Source organism: Lacerta agilis, chromosome 13, assembly GCF_009819535.1.
Source record: "Lacerta agilis isolate rLacAgi1 chromosome 13, rLacAgi1.pri, whole genome shotgun sequence".
Lineage (NCBI taxonomy): Eukaryota > Metazoa > Chordata > Lepidosauria > Squamata > Lacertidae > Lacerta > Lacerta agilis.
In genome coordinates this window covers 42,401,596-42,415,198 of record NC_046324.1, presented here as the reverse complement: position 1 = coordinate 42,415,198, position 13,603 = coordinate 42,401,596, and the positions used below count along the sequence as shown (strand labels likewise).

The 13,603-nt window shown below is 42.8% G+C and overlaps 2 protein-coding genes across 2 annotated transcripts in view; one reads left to right on the top strand and one right to left on the bottom strand.

Annotated features, from left to right (window-relative positions):
• Positions 1-10,447, top strand: part of METTL9 (methyltransferase like 9) — a 28,105-nt gene extending 17,658 nt beyond the window's left edge. Inside the window, exon 5 of the mRNA XM_033166833.1 lies at positions 9,694-10,447. Coding sequence (XP_033022724.1) covers positions 9,694-9,899 — 206 coding nt within the window. The 3' untranslated portion in view covers positions 9,900-10,447. The remainder of the gene's footprint in view (positions 1-9,693) is intronic.
• On the bottom strand, positions 334-7,157 carry IGSF6 (immunoglobulin superfamily member 6). Its single transcript, XM_033166834.1, has 6 exons — positions 6,883-7,157; positions 6,116-6,469; positions 4,552-4,658; positions 2,920-2,958; positions 1,101-1,181; positions 334-416 (listed from the first exon to the last, which is right to left on the bottom strand). The coding sequence occupies exons 1-6, from the start codon at positions 6,947-6,949 to the stop codon at positions 375-377; spliced, it is 690 nt and encodes a 229-aa protein (XP_033022725.1). The 5' UTR covers positions 6,950-7,157; the 3' UTR covers positions 334-374.
• Positions 10,448-13,603: the final 3,156 nt, after the last annotated feature.

Genomic DNA, 13,603 nt, shown 5'->3' with positions numbered 1-13,603 from the left:
CTACATTTTCATAACCATTCTGGGTTAGCTATAGGGTTGGCATATTTCAAAAAGTAAAAACCAAGACACCCTGAAAGTTGTTGAGTTTGTTTGTTTGTTTTGTTTTTACAAAAATACCAAGAAAAAGTGATTTTTCAATTGACTTGCCTAAGATCCAGGACAAAGCGCTGCCTTTCAAAAACCTCCCCTCCCCCCCCCCCCCCCGGACGTCAGTTCCACCTTTGAGATCCCGGTGATGTCCGGGAAAATCCAGACATATGGCAGCCCTCGCTTAGTATGACACAATAGGAGCTTTTTGCTATGTGAAGCTCACTTTTCCCACTTCGGGTGTGAATCGCGTTTCCAGTTCTACCGAACCCATGAAAGTGCATCTGCTATGATAATTCATCCATTTTGTGGTTTTTATCCAAATGTCCCTGCAAGAAAAGAAAAGAAGCATGTTCAGTAGTTTGCTAGTGTGCAATAAAACCAAAAAATACTTGATCCCAAAGAGTCATGTTCGCTGCAATGGTGCACTGCACTTCTCTGTCTCTTGGTTTTTTTTAAAAAAAATACCACATATATATAGATATCCATATACCAGCAGAAGAAAACAGCTGAATCATATAAGCTTCCCAAACAACTGCAAATTCTCTGAGAGCTTACTCAGTGAAGGGATCTCTATACCATACTGGCATCCATTGGCAAGCTCAAAAAGATTAGCTTTCTATGAAATATTATTCTGTCTGGAATCTTTATGTGTTAAGACTGGATTGTTTGTTTTTTAAGCCTACTTTCTGCAGCTTGTTTTTCATTGCGACGTTCCCATTTATACAAGATACATTTTTGTGTGAGTTGCAGGAAGAATTATGCCATTCTCAGAACAGCTATGCCACCTTCTCCAGGTTGAAAGGGATAAGGAAGGACAGGTGCCAAGTCACAGCACAGACAAGACAATAATAATTCTTTTGCATTCATTGCTAAATTTAGAATACTGGAGCAACATTGGCATAGCAGCACAGCCTATAACCCGGCCTCTGTGCTGCTGCCCAGTTGGTTCCTTTCCCCTTCTATCACTGATGCGCAGTTCCTGCCCCCTTTCAATGCTCCTGGCTACTTACATGCTTCCGCTGTCTGTTGTGCTTCTTTTTAACAAACTCCTTTGCGATCGCTCGACAAACGGCTGCTTTGCTTCCCCCACCCTGGAAGTTTAAAAGAGGCTTTGAACACTTGCCCTTGCCTAGCAGTGTAGGGCACTTTGGTGTGTTGTTGTTTTTAAAGCAGAAACTGAGGAAATGGCCCCTTCTGACACTGCCGATGCGATAGGAAACATGGCTGTTGCTAACAGTTGTGGGGTGGGGTATTTATCAGCTGCAGGGCCCGTAGCCTTATACAGAGCCAGATCAGACCATCCCAACCATGCCTCTCTCCCTTTGCTGTTATATTGTGGAAGGGAGCACAAATAGGTCAGTGTGCCCTGGCATATAGCAGCAAGGCGATTATTCTTATTCATATATTGCTCAGTGCCCAGATAGACTTCTAAGTGATCTCCAAGTATAAAAGCCAGTTACACAAATCTTAAAATGCAAACGTTCATAATTAACTACAGAGCCGTGTATGTTAATGGCACGAAATAACTAAATAATGAAATTGAAATAAGCAGTGAAAAGTACCATTTGGAATATCAACGTCTGTAATTATATCATGCAATGAAAACAATCCCATTTAAACACGGCAGCAATTAAAAGAGGAAACATGGATCGAGGTGCCTCCGATCGCCAAGCAGAGGCCCAGGCCTCTTCCTTGCATTGCTTCGTTCCCTGCTGGTCCCTCTCTCACTTGTGTTTCGGTCTAGCCAGGTGCCCATCTCCACATATGCAGCACACCTGAGTGTCAAGTGCAGCCCTCTGCCCATCACCTGCCTGTTCCCCATGGAGCTCTGTCACCAGGCGGTTACAAAGGCAGACACAACAAGGAAGGGGCATTGCTGTTCTTATTGCTAGCCATGCAAACTGGCTACCTCAAGAGCCGCCCACTCAGCATGTGCTTCCTTTCTCTTCCCCGTAACACCACAAGAGGAAGAAGAAGGAGGAGGAGGAGGAAGCAACCCCAGCAGAATTCTGTGTTTCCATCTCAGCATAAAGTGGTGCATTGCGGTGCACTTACTTTTCTGGTCCTCCTTTCTAAAGCAGAAATGGTTTACTGGAAAACTTTTGCGCCCCGGATGTTGTCGGACTCCAACTCCCAACTTCCCTGAATACTGACCATGCCGGCTAGGACCGATAGAAGTTGGAGTCCAGCAGCATTCAAATTGACCACAGTTTCCCTGCCTCTGTTCCAGATTGGTAGCAGTCGTAGTCTGGCTCCATTTCCCCAGCTGGAGAAATTCAGTCAGGAGATGAGGCTGCGCACATCTGTTTTCAGACGTCATGCAGCAGCAGTTCCCTGCAGCCATTGGATTAACTTGCCATAGATAACCAGACTGTTGTGTAGTCTACAAACTCTGTGATCTTCCAGCTGCTAAGTGTTTATAAGATTGCAAAAAATTTAAGGCTTGCCATATGCCAGCCCACTGCAGATTTGAAATGCAACAGGCTGGACATGCAGCCAAGTGTTGCCATGTGGAAGGATCATATTCAGGGTTCCAGCCAGCCATGTCTTCTTTCAGGATAATCCCCCTTCCCCCAGTTTTCTAAAAGGGTTTCTCTCTCAAGGGTGGCTACTGAGCATGCTTAGGCCTCACTGAGTAGCTTGGAAGGGTGTCCCTCTTAAGAACTGGGGTTTTAACTGAAGTTTTTTGTCCCTCTGTAAAACTCGGGGTTCCCCCAAGCTTGCTGATACCTCCCTCTTTTGCGTGGGTAGTTCCTTTTCCTGCTCATATAACGATCCGCCCTTGGAGAATGCATTAGCTACCTTGTGTACTGGATTGCAAACACTTACGCAAACATTGACATGCCTCTCTGTTTTCTTGAGTTTAGGCTGTGAAAACAAAGGTGAACAATGCATTTTAGCAAAGGGGATTAGTACCTCTCTCTCTCTCTCTCTCTCTCTCTCTCTCTCTCTCTCTCTCTCTTTAAGCAAATATTACATAGATTGGGGATGATGTGGCAATGGGTATTTTTGTTGTTGCGTTCAAGGAACCATAGTGATGGGAGCCACCTGTCATATGGAGAAGTAAGATGTTTTGGAGGTTAAATTGAAGAGCAGGTCATGTGGGGTGAAATATGGAGATAGCAGAAGCCCTGCGCACAGGGTAGAGTGTGGGATTTAAACTGTGGCGTCCCAGGTTCAAATCACTGCATGGGCGGGAAGCTCTCTGAGTAATTTGGGCAAACTGCATGCTCTCTTAACCTAACACACCTCTCGAAGTGATGATTGCAAAGATACAGGTCACATCCACACCATGCAATTAAAAACATATGGCTTCCTGCAAAGAATCCTGGGAACTGTAGTTTATCCCTTACAGAGCTACAATTCCCAGCAGCCTTAACAAACTGCATATGGTGTGCATGTAACCGCAGTGTACGTGGGGGTGGGGGATATAACCCACCCTGCGTTCCTTAGTGGATACATACAAGGGTATTACATAAAATTTCTTTATTGATTGGATTATTAAGAATATTTATATCCTGCCTTTTCAAAAGTGGCGAACAAACACTGAATACATCAGTGTGCCAACACATTTTAAAACTGCCCTCAAAAAAATCATATACAAATGAAATAAGCATAGTACCATAAAAAAATTCTAGCACTAAATGATATATGCAAGCAGCAGAAAACATCCAGTTAAAAGTGGCCAACTGCTAGAACAAAAGCCAGGCCCAAAAAAGAGAGTTTTGTCATCTAGACAGAATGCCATCAAAGAGGGGGCAATGCAGAGCTTCCAAGAGAAAAAATTCCAGTGCCTGGGTGCAGCCACTAAAAAGGCCCCCCTCTTGTGTTCCTACTAAACACACCTCAAACTGGGCAGGAGAAAGAGGAGAGGTTCACCTGATACAATTTCTTATTGGAGCAGGTAACCTTAAGGTACCCTGGTCCTCAGCTGTTTAATGCTTTGAAGGCTGAGGCGAGCACTTTGAATTGGGGATGGAAGCGAACCAGTAAGTCAGCGAGTTGTCGTAACAAGAGAGTCACATGCTCCCTATAACCTGCTCCATTCAGCAGAACCACCGCAAATTCAAGCCAGCTGCAGTTTCCATAATTTTGTAAAGGCAGCCTTACGTAAGGACTATTGCAATAGTCCAAATAAGAAGATGCACAAATTGTATGATTCAGCATAAGGCAGCTTCCTATGTATATTCCCAGTTTTGGGGTGTTTTTTTATTTTTAGAAGTGGATGTGGCTGACATCATATCTAGCTTGGCACCAACCGAATTTGCAGAAGTGGCGAGGATGTCATAATCACATGCCCTCTTTTTCTTTTTTATAAAAAAAATATTTTCACACCATGCAAATAGACTTGCAACCCAAGGCTGGTCTTGGGTTTTGTTCATTGAAAGCATTGTAAAGCTGTTAGGATCTGGTATGGGAGAGAGATTGAGAGAGAGGAGGCACAGAGAGAGACGAACATACCTTAGTGAATAACTTAGAAACTGCCAACAAGGTAACAAGATAGAGGAACAGCACAACTGAGATGGCCAGCATGCTGTACTCAACTCCTCGGCTGTATGTTCCACTCTCTTTTTTAAAACAAGAACAACAAAAAGAATATCGTTAGTTTAGTTTCAGTTTGCATTATTGGCATAGTATGAATGATGATTTTCTTGCGCTTATTAATGATTTTATTAATCAAAGGGAACACGTAACAATCAGCTGAGACCTAAAAAAAAGTGGTAATGCAACATAAAGTAAGCAAACCACCGTCTCTTCTATGTAAGGAAGGGGATAGGAAGGAGAGAAAAAGTAGGTCTGGAGGAAGAAAAGGGAGTATCTAGACCTGCAAGTTATTTGTATATAAAGACCTATTTAGATGTCACAAAAATTCCATATCAAGTTATATTTTGCAGGTACAATGTTCAAATGGGAATGATTATTCATATATGTCCTAAAAGTCCACCAAAGAGCTGCAGAGTCCCCAGGTTCTGCGTTTCCAGTTTCTTGTTCTGATTCCACCCTGAGGAGTCTAGACCATCAGAACATAAAAGAGCCTGCTGGGCCAGTTCAGTTGTAACAGTTCCAGCTTTATATGCCGCTATTTATAAAACCGGTCAGGTCTGCAAGCTCCTCCCCTTACTCCTTCCCTGAAACACCGGCTTCAGCACTTCAGTCAGGTTCAAAGCAAATCACCTTTTCCTATTACACTCAAAACTTGCTGCTTAGTGCTGGTTTCCTAACCAGGATCTTAAACTAAGATCAAACCGTGGTTTTAGAAACCTGGTTATCAAACGGACATTAAAACACAGTTTTCTGTTTCTGAGATAGCAAGACACTCTTCAAATTGGGCTGAAGCACCAAAGCAAGGGAGGAACACGCAGGACAAAAGCCCATTCCCAGCTTCGTAAACCATAGTTTATCACTTAAACCATGGTTTAAGAACAAACTTAGTTGGTCTCTAAGGTGCTACTGGACATTATTTTACATAGTTTATCATGTGTGATAAGGTTGTCACATGTGAATCAACCAACTGAGTTAGAGTTAGGCTTGCTTTGTATCACTCTGGTTCTGATTAATTTGAATGTATGAAAATGCTTATGCAGAGCCAGAGCATTAGTCCAGCAAACCTTGGTAGTGTCTACCCTGCCTGGCAGAAGCTTTCCAAGATCTCAGGCAGGGATCTCCCCCCCCCAACCTTCCACCTGATCCTTTTAACTGTAGATGCCAGAGATTGAGCCCGAGACCTTCCGCATGTGCCTTAGCCATTTTGCTTTACAGTTTATTAAAATAGTATTTGTAGGGAGCAGTCTTTGACCTGCAAGTGAGATGCACGGTAAACAGTGCTTTTTTCTGGGGGGACGCATACCCCTAAACATTTTGTGAATCTAAGTCTGGCCTCATTGAGGGGCAGTATTTCAATATGAGTAGGAAAATGAGAGTACCACTAAACTTTTTTTTTTAAAGAAAAAAAGCACTGGATTTAAATCTCCTTAAAATAATAAAGAGAACCCTCCCGCCTCTAAAAAATAAAGGAGCAACTAACCTCTTATCACTAACACTGTTCCGCTTCCAGTTTGCTTGGAGGTGGAGGAATTTGAACTTGAAATAGCTACCCCACAAAAATAAATTGCGCTGTCTTCTTTATTGATTTCGTTGATCTCAAGCTGAGCCTGGTTCTTAGATGTTAAGTGCGACACTTTGAACTTTGTGAAGTTCATGCAGTCGGGAGTGCACAAGGCTTCATGGGTGTGCGCAAGATATCGAAACCACAGTATGGTCGGAGTGGATGGGGGGCATCCCTGAGCAGAAAAAGTACATGGTATAGAAATATATTTTGAGGCAGGGTAGCCTTCCATAAGTGGAGGTTGAGATACTGTCACTTTGCAAAAGTTGGCACCTATTGAGGAGGAATAAACATACCCCGATGAGAAAGTCAGTCGATAAAGGGTGAGGAGTCAGTTCTCTGCATATTACAATCTAGGAGCTTGCTGTTACCGGTTAATTGCACAGTTTCCGGAAGCCGTTTGGAGGCTCCAGTCATCACCTCCACTAGCGTGACTTACAACCCAATCCTGTGCATGATTCTGCAGATATAGAGGAAATTAACTTCCCCCTGCCCCCGCTGGGTTTTTTGGGTGTTTTTTGTGCCATTTGCCTCACCCCACCCCTGCCCAAGTTTTTCCTCAAATAAATCTGTTTCTGATGCTTTCTGCAAGAGCTGTTGCTTTTAAAGCTTAATGATAACGGAAAGGATTAAGAGAGAGAGAGAGAGAGAGAGAGAGACAGAGAGAGAGAGAGAGAATTCCTTACCTGCATAATACGTCACCCAGGTAAATTGCAGCACCAGAATTGGAACCCGTTGCTTGAACATTGCCATTTTGCCTGCAAAGTTTCCTCTGAAAGGGTTTCAGCTCAAGAAAGTGGAACTGAGGGGAGCCTGAAGTGGAAACGGAATGGGAAGCCCTTGTCAGTTACAGTTCTTCATATTGCACAACTGAGGAAGTTCCTAGCTCTGTATTTACATGATGTAAAATAAAGCACAGGGTGTCTCTCTGTGCAACTGTTTTCAGCTTATTTGCTGGATGCTGTTTAGTAGCTACCCCTCAGGAACCTTTAAAAAGGAGGGAAAATAATTATTTAACTAAAGTAAAAAGTAAAAGTAAAGGACCCCTAGATAGTTAAGTACAGTTCAAAGGCGACTATGGGGTTGCAGCGCTCATCTTGCTTTCAGGCCGAGGGAGCCAGCGTTTGTCCGCAAACAGCTTTCTGGGTCATGTGGCCAGCATGACTAAACCGCTTCTGACGCAACGGAACACTGTGACGGAAACTTTCCCGCAGCCGTTTACTTTCCCGCGGCAGCGGTACCTATTTATCTACTTGCACTGGTGTGCTTTCAAACTGCTAGGTTGGCGGGAACTGGGACAGAGCAACGGGAGCTCACCCCATCAAGGGGATTCAAACCGCTGACCTTCTGATCGGCAAGCCCAAGAGGCTCAGTGCTTTAGACCATAGCGCCACCCGCGTCCCAAATTACCCTTTTCTGAAAACAGCAGATTCCTATTGTTACATCTGGTTCAAGCAAATGGAAAATGGGAAGACACAGAGTCGACAGATTATAATTATTATGCTTTCTATCCCGTCTTTCCTTCAAGGAGCGTGCACAGTTCCAACTACACCTTGGTTTCTCTTGCCCTTCACAGGAAGCCCACCCAGGGCCCCAGTGGTGCAAGGCAGTACTATGGAGAGGCCCATGTGAGCGACAGAGTTTAGGGTCACATCCACACCAGGCATCAAAAGCGCATGGCTTTTGTTGGAAGAAAGTGCATGGTTAAGATGGAATTTGCAGTGGTGTCCGCCAAGCTGAATGGGTTTTAAAAAACATTAGACAATCCTACTCTTATCAGTACCAATATCAATTTTAATTGTGAGCTGGGAAAGAGGAGTTCACATGGTTCACACCTGCTCCTTGGTTAATCTCTGCAACGACCCTGTAAGATTGTTCTCTCTCAAGGTCACCCAGTGAGCTCCATGATGGAGTGGGGATTTGAACCCTGATTTCCTAGGTTCTAGTCTGACACTCTAACCACTACACCACACTGGCTTCCTACAGTTCTTCTGCCAAGGGGCATCTATATAAATTAAGCAGGTAAATATATGTGGAAAACAATATGTCACTTAGGGAAGGATCTGAAATACTTAAAGCTTGAATTTTTATTCTGGATTGTTTTATTTGATGTCCTAATGTGTTGTAAACTGCTTTGAGATTTTTTTCTTTAAAATTCAAAGCGTTATAGAAATGAGATTCATCATCATCATCATCATCACGGGGGGGGGGCACCTAGACATCCCCTTGTGGCAACCATAACCTAAGTTTAAGGTGTCATTTGGCTATTAGCTTATCTTTCTGAGTTTCTAACACTTGAGTTTCTTCGGGCTGCAAAAGTTTTACCATCTCTGTCTTAAGTCTTCACACGGTGGCTCATATGGTCCCCTCACTTCCTTTCTCTTGAAGATTGGGAATGAGGTGGCTCTCACGCAAACTGCTTTGCCACTTCCCTCACAGAAACCACACTGTGTGGTGATGAAAGAGCACTTTGAACATTGGCAATACCGGAGCAAATTAGACTGAGACAGGCAATAGTTTTCAAGAGCCTTGAAAGTGGTTTGAGAGAAGTATCGCTTCCCACGGTTTATATATATATATATATATATATATATATATATATATATATATATATAATGCAGAAGCACACGCATAAAAGGAAATAAATCCAAGCATTGGGGAATAACTCTCCTTCTCCTACCTATTCTTACAAGAAATTAGAATAATTTGGGGTGGGGAACCAAATGATTAAAATTATCTGGTACTTATTACAATAACCATTAAAATAAAGGAGCAGTATATATATATTCTTTTAATATTTATTTTTATTGATTTTCATTATAGACAAAATGAGGTGCTCATGACATCAAACAAAACCACACCCAACACCACCCAGTTACATTCATTAATCCAAGAAATATGGAGAATAGTAATAAGATTTCAGGGAGACACACTGTTTAATCAGTTTTGCAGTATTGAGATAAAGAAAAACAAGTACAGTAATGCATAAATGGTTAAAAGGGGGGGGGCTCATCATGAGTTCCAAACTGAGGCAGGGAATTAGTATTATTATCTTTAAGGAATTTGTAAATTGGAAAGGCAAACCAGGTTTAAATAAATTTATCTGTTTTAGAAATTCTATCAAGTACTCTCAGTTTGTGCACAGGTTTTTCCATATACCCATCAATGTTTCAGCGAGGGGAATTCACATTTCTTGACCTAATAGGGAAAGGAGGTTTCTTTCCCTTGCTCCTGGTTTTTAGAAGATGGGTTAAGATTATTTTTTTCACCTTTGGATGCTGTCTGGCTGTTTGGGAAGACCTTGCTCTGGGCTTCACAGCTCTTGGCTGCTCATAGGATTTGTCCATTACTGTTCTTGATTTCCTGCTGTAATTTCTGCCTTTCCTAACAGATTCGCAGTCTGCCTTGTCAGAGCCATTAGGCCAGAAGGGCAGAATAAGTGGAACAGATTTAAATAAAGATAAATAACTAACGCGAACCCCATGTGCTTTTTTCAGTAGGTGGCAAGTGGGATAAACCTTCCGAAGTTTTGGAAATCAAAGGACAGACGTGGGAGGAACAGGTGAACAGCCTGCCAGAGGTTTTCAGGAAAGCTGGCTTTGCCATAGAGGCGTTCACTAGACTGCCGTACTTATGTGAAGGTGACATGTATAATGACTACTACGTCTTAGATGATGCTGTCTTCGTCCTCAAACCAGTGTAAATGTGTCTTCTGAGTCAAACCCAAGAAGCAGTCTGTGAATGGAGCATTTTGATTTCGGGGTTTTTTCTCGGTTTTTATTAATTACAGGATGGGAGGAAAAAAAATTGTGGTTATCCATTCTAAATCGACATCATGTATGAAGTCTAAAGGTCAAAATACTAATTTCTTTGTAGTATGTTTTGGAAGGGGGGAAAGGAATTCTTTCTTTTAAAAAAGAAAAGGAAAAAAAGACAGAACTCTTCTGTTGGTGATTTCTTAACCCCCACGATGCACCTGCAATCCAACAATAAATTGAAGATATTTTTATACCTAACTATGGATAAGGATCATGATCCATCCATAGCCAGGAAGCTACATAAACTGATCCAGTGCAGCTGGTTTTTCAAGGACATGCGAGAATACTGGCAATAAAGCTGTCCGTCCAGTATAAAAACTGGATTGATTATCAAGTGTTGGGATGGATTTTCTTCCATGTTGATGAAGTTATTTTATCTGTTGGTCTTCAGCACATGTTTTTAATCATGCTAATAAAACTTTTTTTGAGATGACTCATGTATCCAATCTTCATTTATGCAAACAGAGTCTTGTTTAGCCTTAGATAACTTGGGTGTGTGCATGTAAACATAGGAAGTTGCCTTGTGGTCTGTATCATTCAGCATTGTAAACCCTTAACTTGCAACATCCTGGGATGAATTCTACCTACAATCCTTTAACACAGGTGGGGGACCTGTGGCCCTCCAGGTGCTGTTGGACTCCAGCTCCCATCAGCCCCAGTCTGCATGGCCAATGGTCAGGGGTTAAGAGGATTGTAGTTCAGATACTTCTGGAGGTCCACAGGTTCCCCACCTCTTTCCTTAGCAGGAAGTGCTGGAGACATAATCTTCACCAGTCTGCAAAGCCTGGCTGCTCTGCCTGCGGAGTTAAGGCATATGAACAAACGATACTGCCTTATTCAGAATCAGATTGTAGGCTCAGTAGTGTCTTTTCTGACAGGCAACAGCACCCCAAGGAAGAATGTAGGTGCTTTCCAGCCCAGTAAAAAGAATAAAAATAATATTATTTGTACCCTGCTGGTTGGGTTGCCACAGTCCAGCTGGAGATGACAGGAATTTAACCAGGGGCGTTTGTCCCACAAAACATGCCTACTGCTACTAACACATGGCCAAGGCTGTAGTTGCTATGCAGTGAGAAATGCACACCAAAATGCTGATTCATCACAAACCGATGCGGAGAACTGATTGCAAGCTTGGAAACATGAGAAGCTGGCATTGCAAAGGTTCATCCATCCCTGCATTGCAAAGCTGGGAATTTCCCTGTTTTCCGTTTTCATTCGTTAGAAGTACATTTGTCCTGTTAAGTGTTGTTCTCATTAGTCCTGTTGCCATGTGTTCTCATCGCCATGGACTGCTTGGCATGGTTTGGCAGCTCCAGGCAGAGGAGGAACAGATGGTGAGGAGCTAGAGGGCTGGCAACCAGAGATGGAGGAAGGAGGTCCTCCCCTTGTGACACCCCCCCCCCCCATGTTTGAGAGAGGGAAGCAGATCTGTTGGTTCTCTCTACTGCCCCTCCTACCCAGAATGCAGAGACTCATCAGGAAGTAGGGAGGACTCTAACCAAGCAGAGGTGTCTGTGCAAATTGCTATCATTTGGGGTTCCCTTTTCAGTCGGCAGACTCTCCCAGAAAGTCTTCCAGAATCATTTTTCTCAGTTTAGCTCATCTGTTGGTGAATTCCCGTGTGGGAATAAACATCTCACCCATTGCAGTTCTGCTTAAGTATTTACTGAAGAATTAACATTACAACTTGTACAACTGCTGGTCTAAGGAAAATAAAGTAAAACTATGTACAGAGAACAAACCAAGAACAAACTTAGTTGGGTTTCTAAGGTGCTACTGGAAGGATTTTTTTATTTTATATTTTGTTTTGACTATGGCAGGCCAACACGGCTACCTACCTGTATATGTACAGAGACTCATTCCTCCCCTCTGGACAGAGCAACAACCCATTCCTTTCTCTCTCCCTGAGCATGTCGAATAAAGAAGTCTGTTACTAAGGAAACCCTGTTGCTGGGGAAGACCTGTTGCTAGGAGCAAAACTATGCAAGGATCATTTAAAGTCTATTTATAGATTACACTAACAAGAGGGAGAGGCTGAACAATAGGAGGTGGCAGAGGGGCAGGACATAGTCATGCGAGGGAGCATGTCAAGGGGAGGAGAAGGCCGGAAACTTTCTCCATGACATCTAGTGTTATCTCTATGAAGATTTTCCCCCTTATGAGCCTCCAAACTACCTTGTAGTCTGAAATGGTACAAAACATGGACAAGTTTACTATCTCACTGAGGCCAGCTCTCATCAGATGTCAAGGAAATAAGCAACTATCCTACTTTGAAGGCATCTGAAGGCAGCTCTGTTTAGGGAAGTTTTTAATGTTTAATGCTGTATTGTGTTTTTAATATTTGATTGGGAGCCCCCCAGAGTGGCTGGGGAAACCCACCCAGATGGGTGGGGTATATTATATTATATTATATTAATTTATTTGGCCTGAAATAACTCAGTAGTTGCTAAGGATATAAGGCAAAAGTAGCAGCAAGCTGCCTTTGGGCTCCTTTGAACTCTTATGACCTGTGAGAGAACTATTTTGGGATCCATGCTTTCAGAATTGGACATTCCTTTTATATAATTCTCCAGTTGCTCCTCTCCAAAGAAAATAAGGCAGCATAATCCTTTGAATTTTCACTAAGAAGTAAGCTTCACTGTCCTACATGGAGTTTCCTCTCAAATAGATGTACATTCGACTGCAGCCTATTCTTCTATGAATCAGTTAACCAGGAGCAGGGAAGCAAAAAAAATCTAAAGTTGAAGGGAACCATGCTGTTGTTCCCCTTCCTTTTACCTAGATGGCAGTGCAGCTTTCTGATCTTTGTTCCTTGAAGGTTACGTTTCCCTGTATTTCAAACATCAATAATTCCTTCTCATATATGCAATAATCTCTAGGGGGAGAATTCAAAGAAGGATGGTTGTCATGAATAAAGGGTGAAGCATTCTGAAACTGAACAGGAGTAAAAGACTTTTCTTTGCGTTTTCCGCATTTCGACAAAGTAGTTAGTTTGAAAAGAATGAAAACTTATTATATTTTGGCTGCCAGAACCTGTGGATTTGTACTTCAGCCTTGTAATAAGACACGCAAACACTCCAGGGTTGTAGCTATGGGTAAGGTGGGGGAATCCAGACTATGGGTGCTTGAGAAAGTCATTCGCTATGCATTTTGGAGCAAACTGACCTGATCTGCTCCTCACGGATCTGTGTGTATGGTTTTGTGGCGCAGTCTCCAGTTCTCTGGACTTTTCTGCTGAACGTTTCCATTGCTTACAGTTTTTAAAACGTTTCCCCAGCGGTCATGCTCAAGTTTTCATAGGTAGCAACAGCTGCTCTAAGTGGGAAGAAAGCAAATACACTCTGGCAGCTCATTCTCTCAGGAACTTGGATGAAACAAAAAAAAAGGAGGGGGGGAGGGAAAAAAGATGGCTGCCACAGGCTACTTCAAGGAACTGTTACTTGAGGCAGGTGGAGGAGAATGTCAGATCTGAAAGGCAGCCCTTGGACTACCTTGTGAAACTGTAATGAGTTTTCTTTTTTTTTTTTTTTGTTTGCAAAATTCTCAGCTTGCAGGACAGCAAAGAGCCAAAAGCGATGCCGTACCCTCC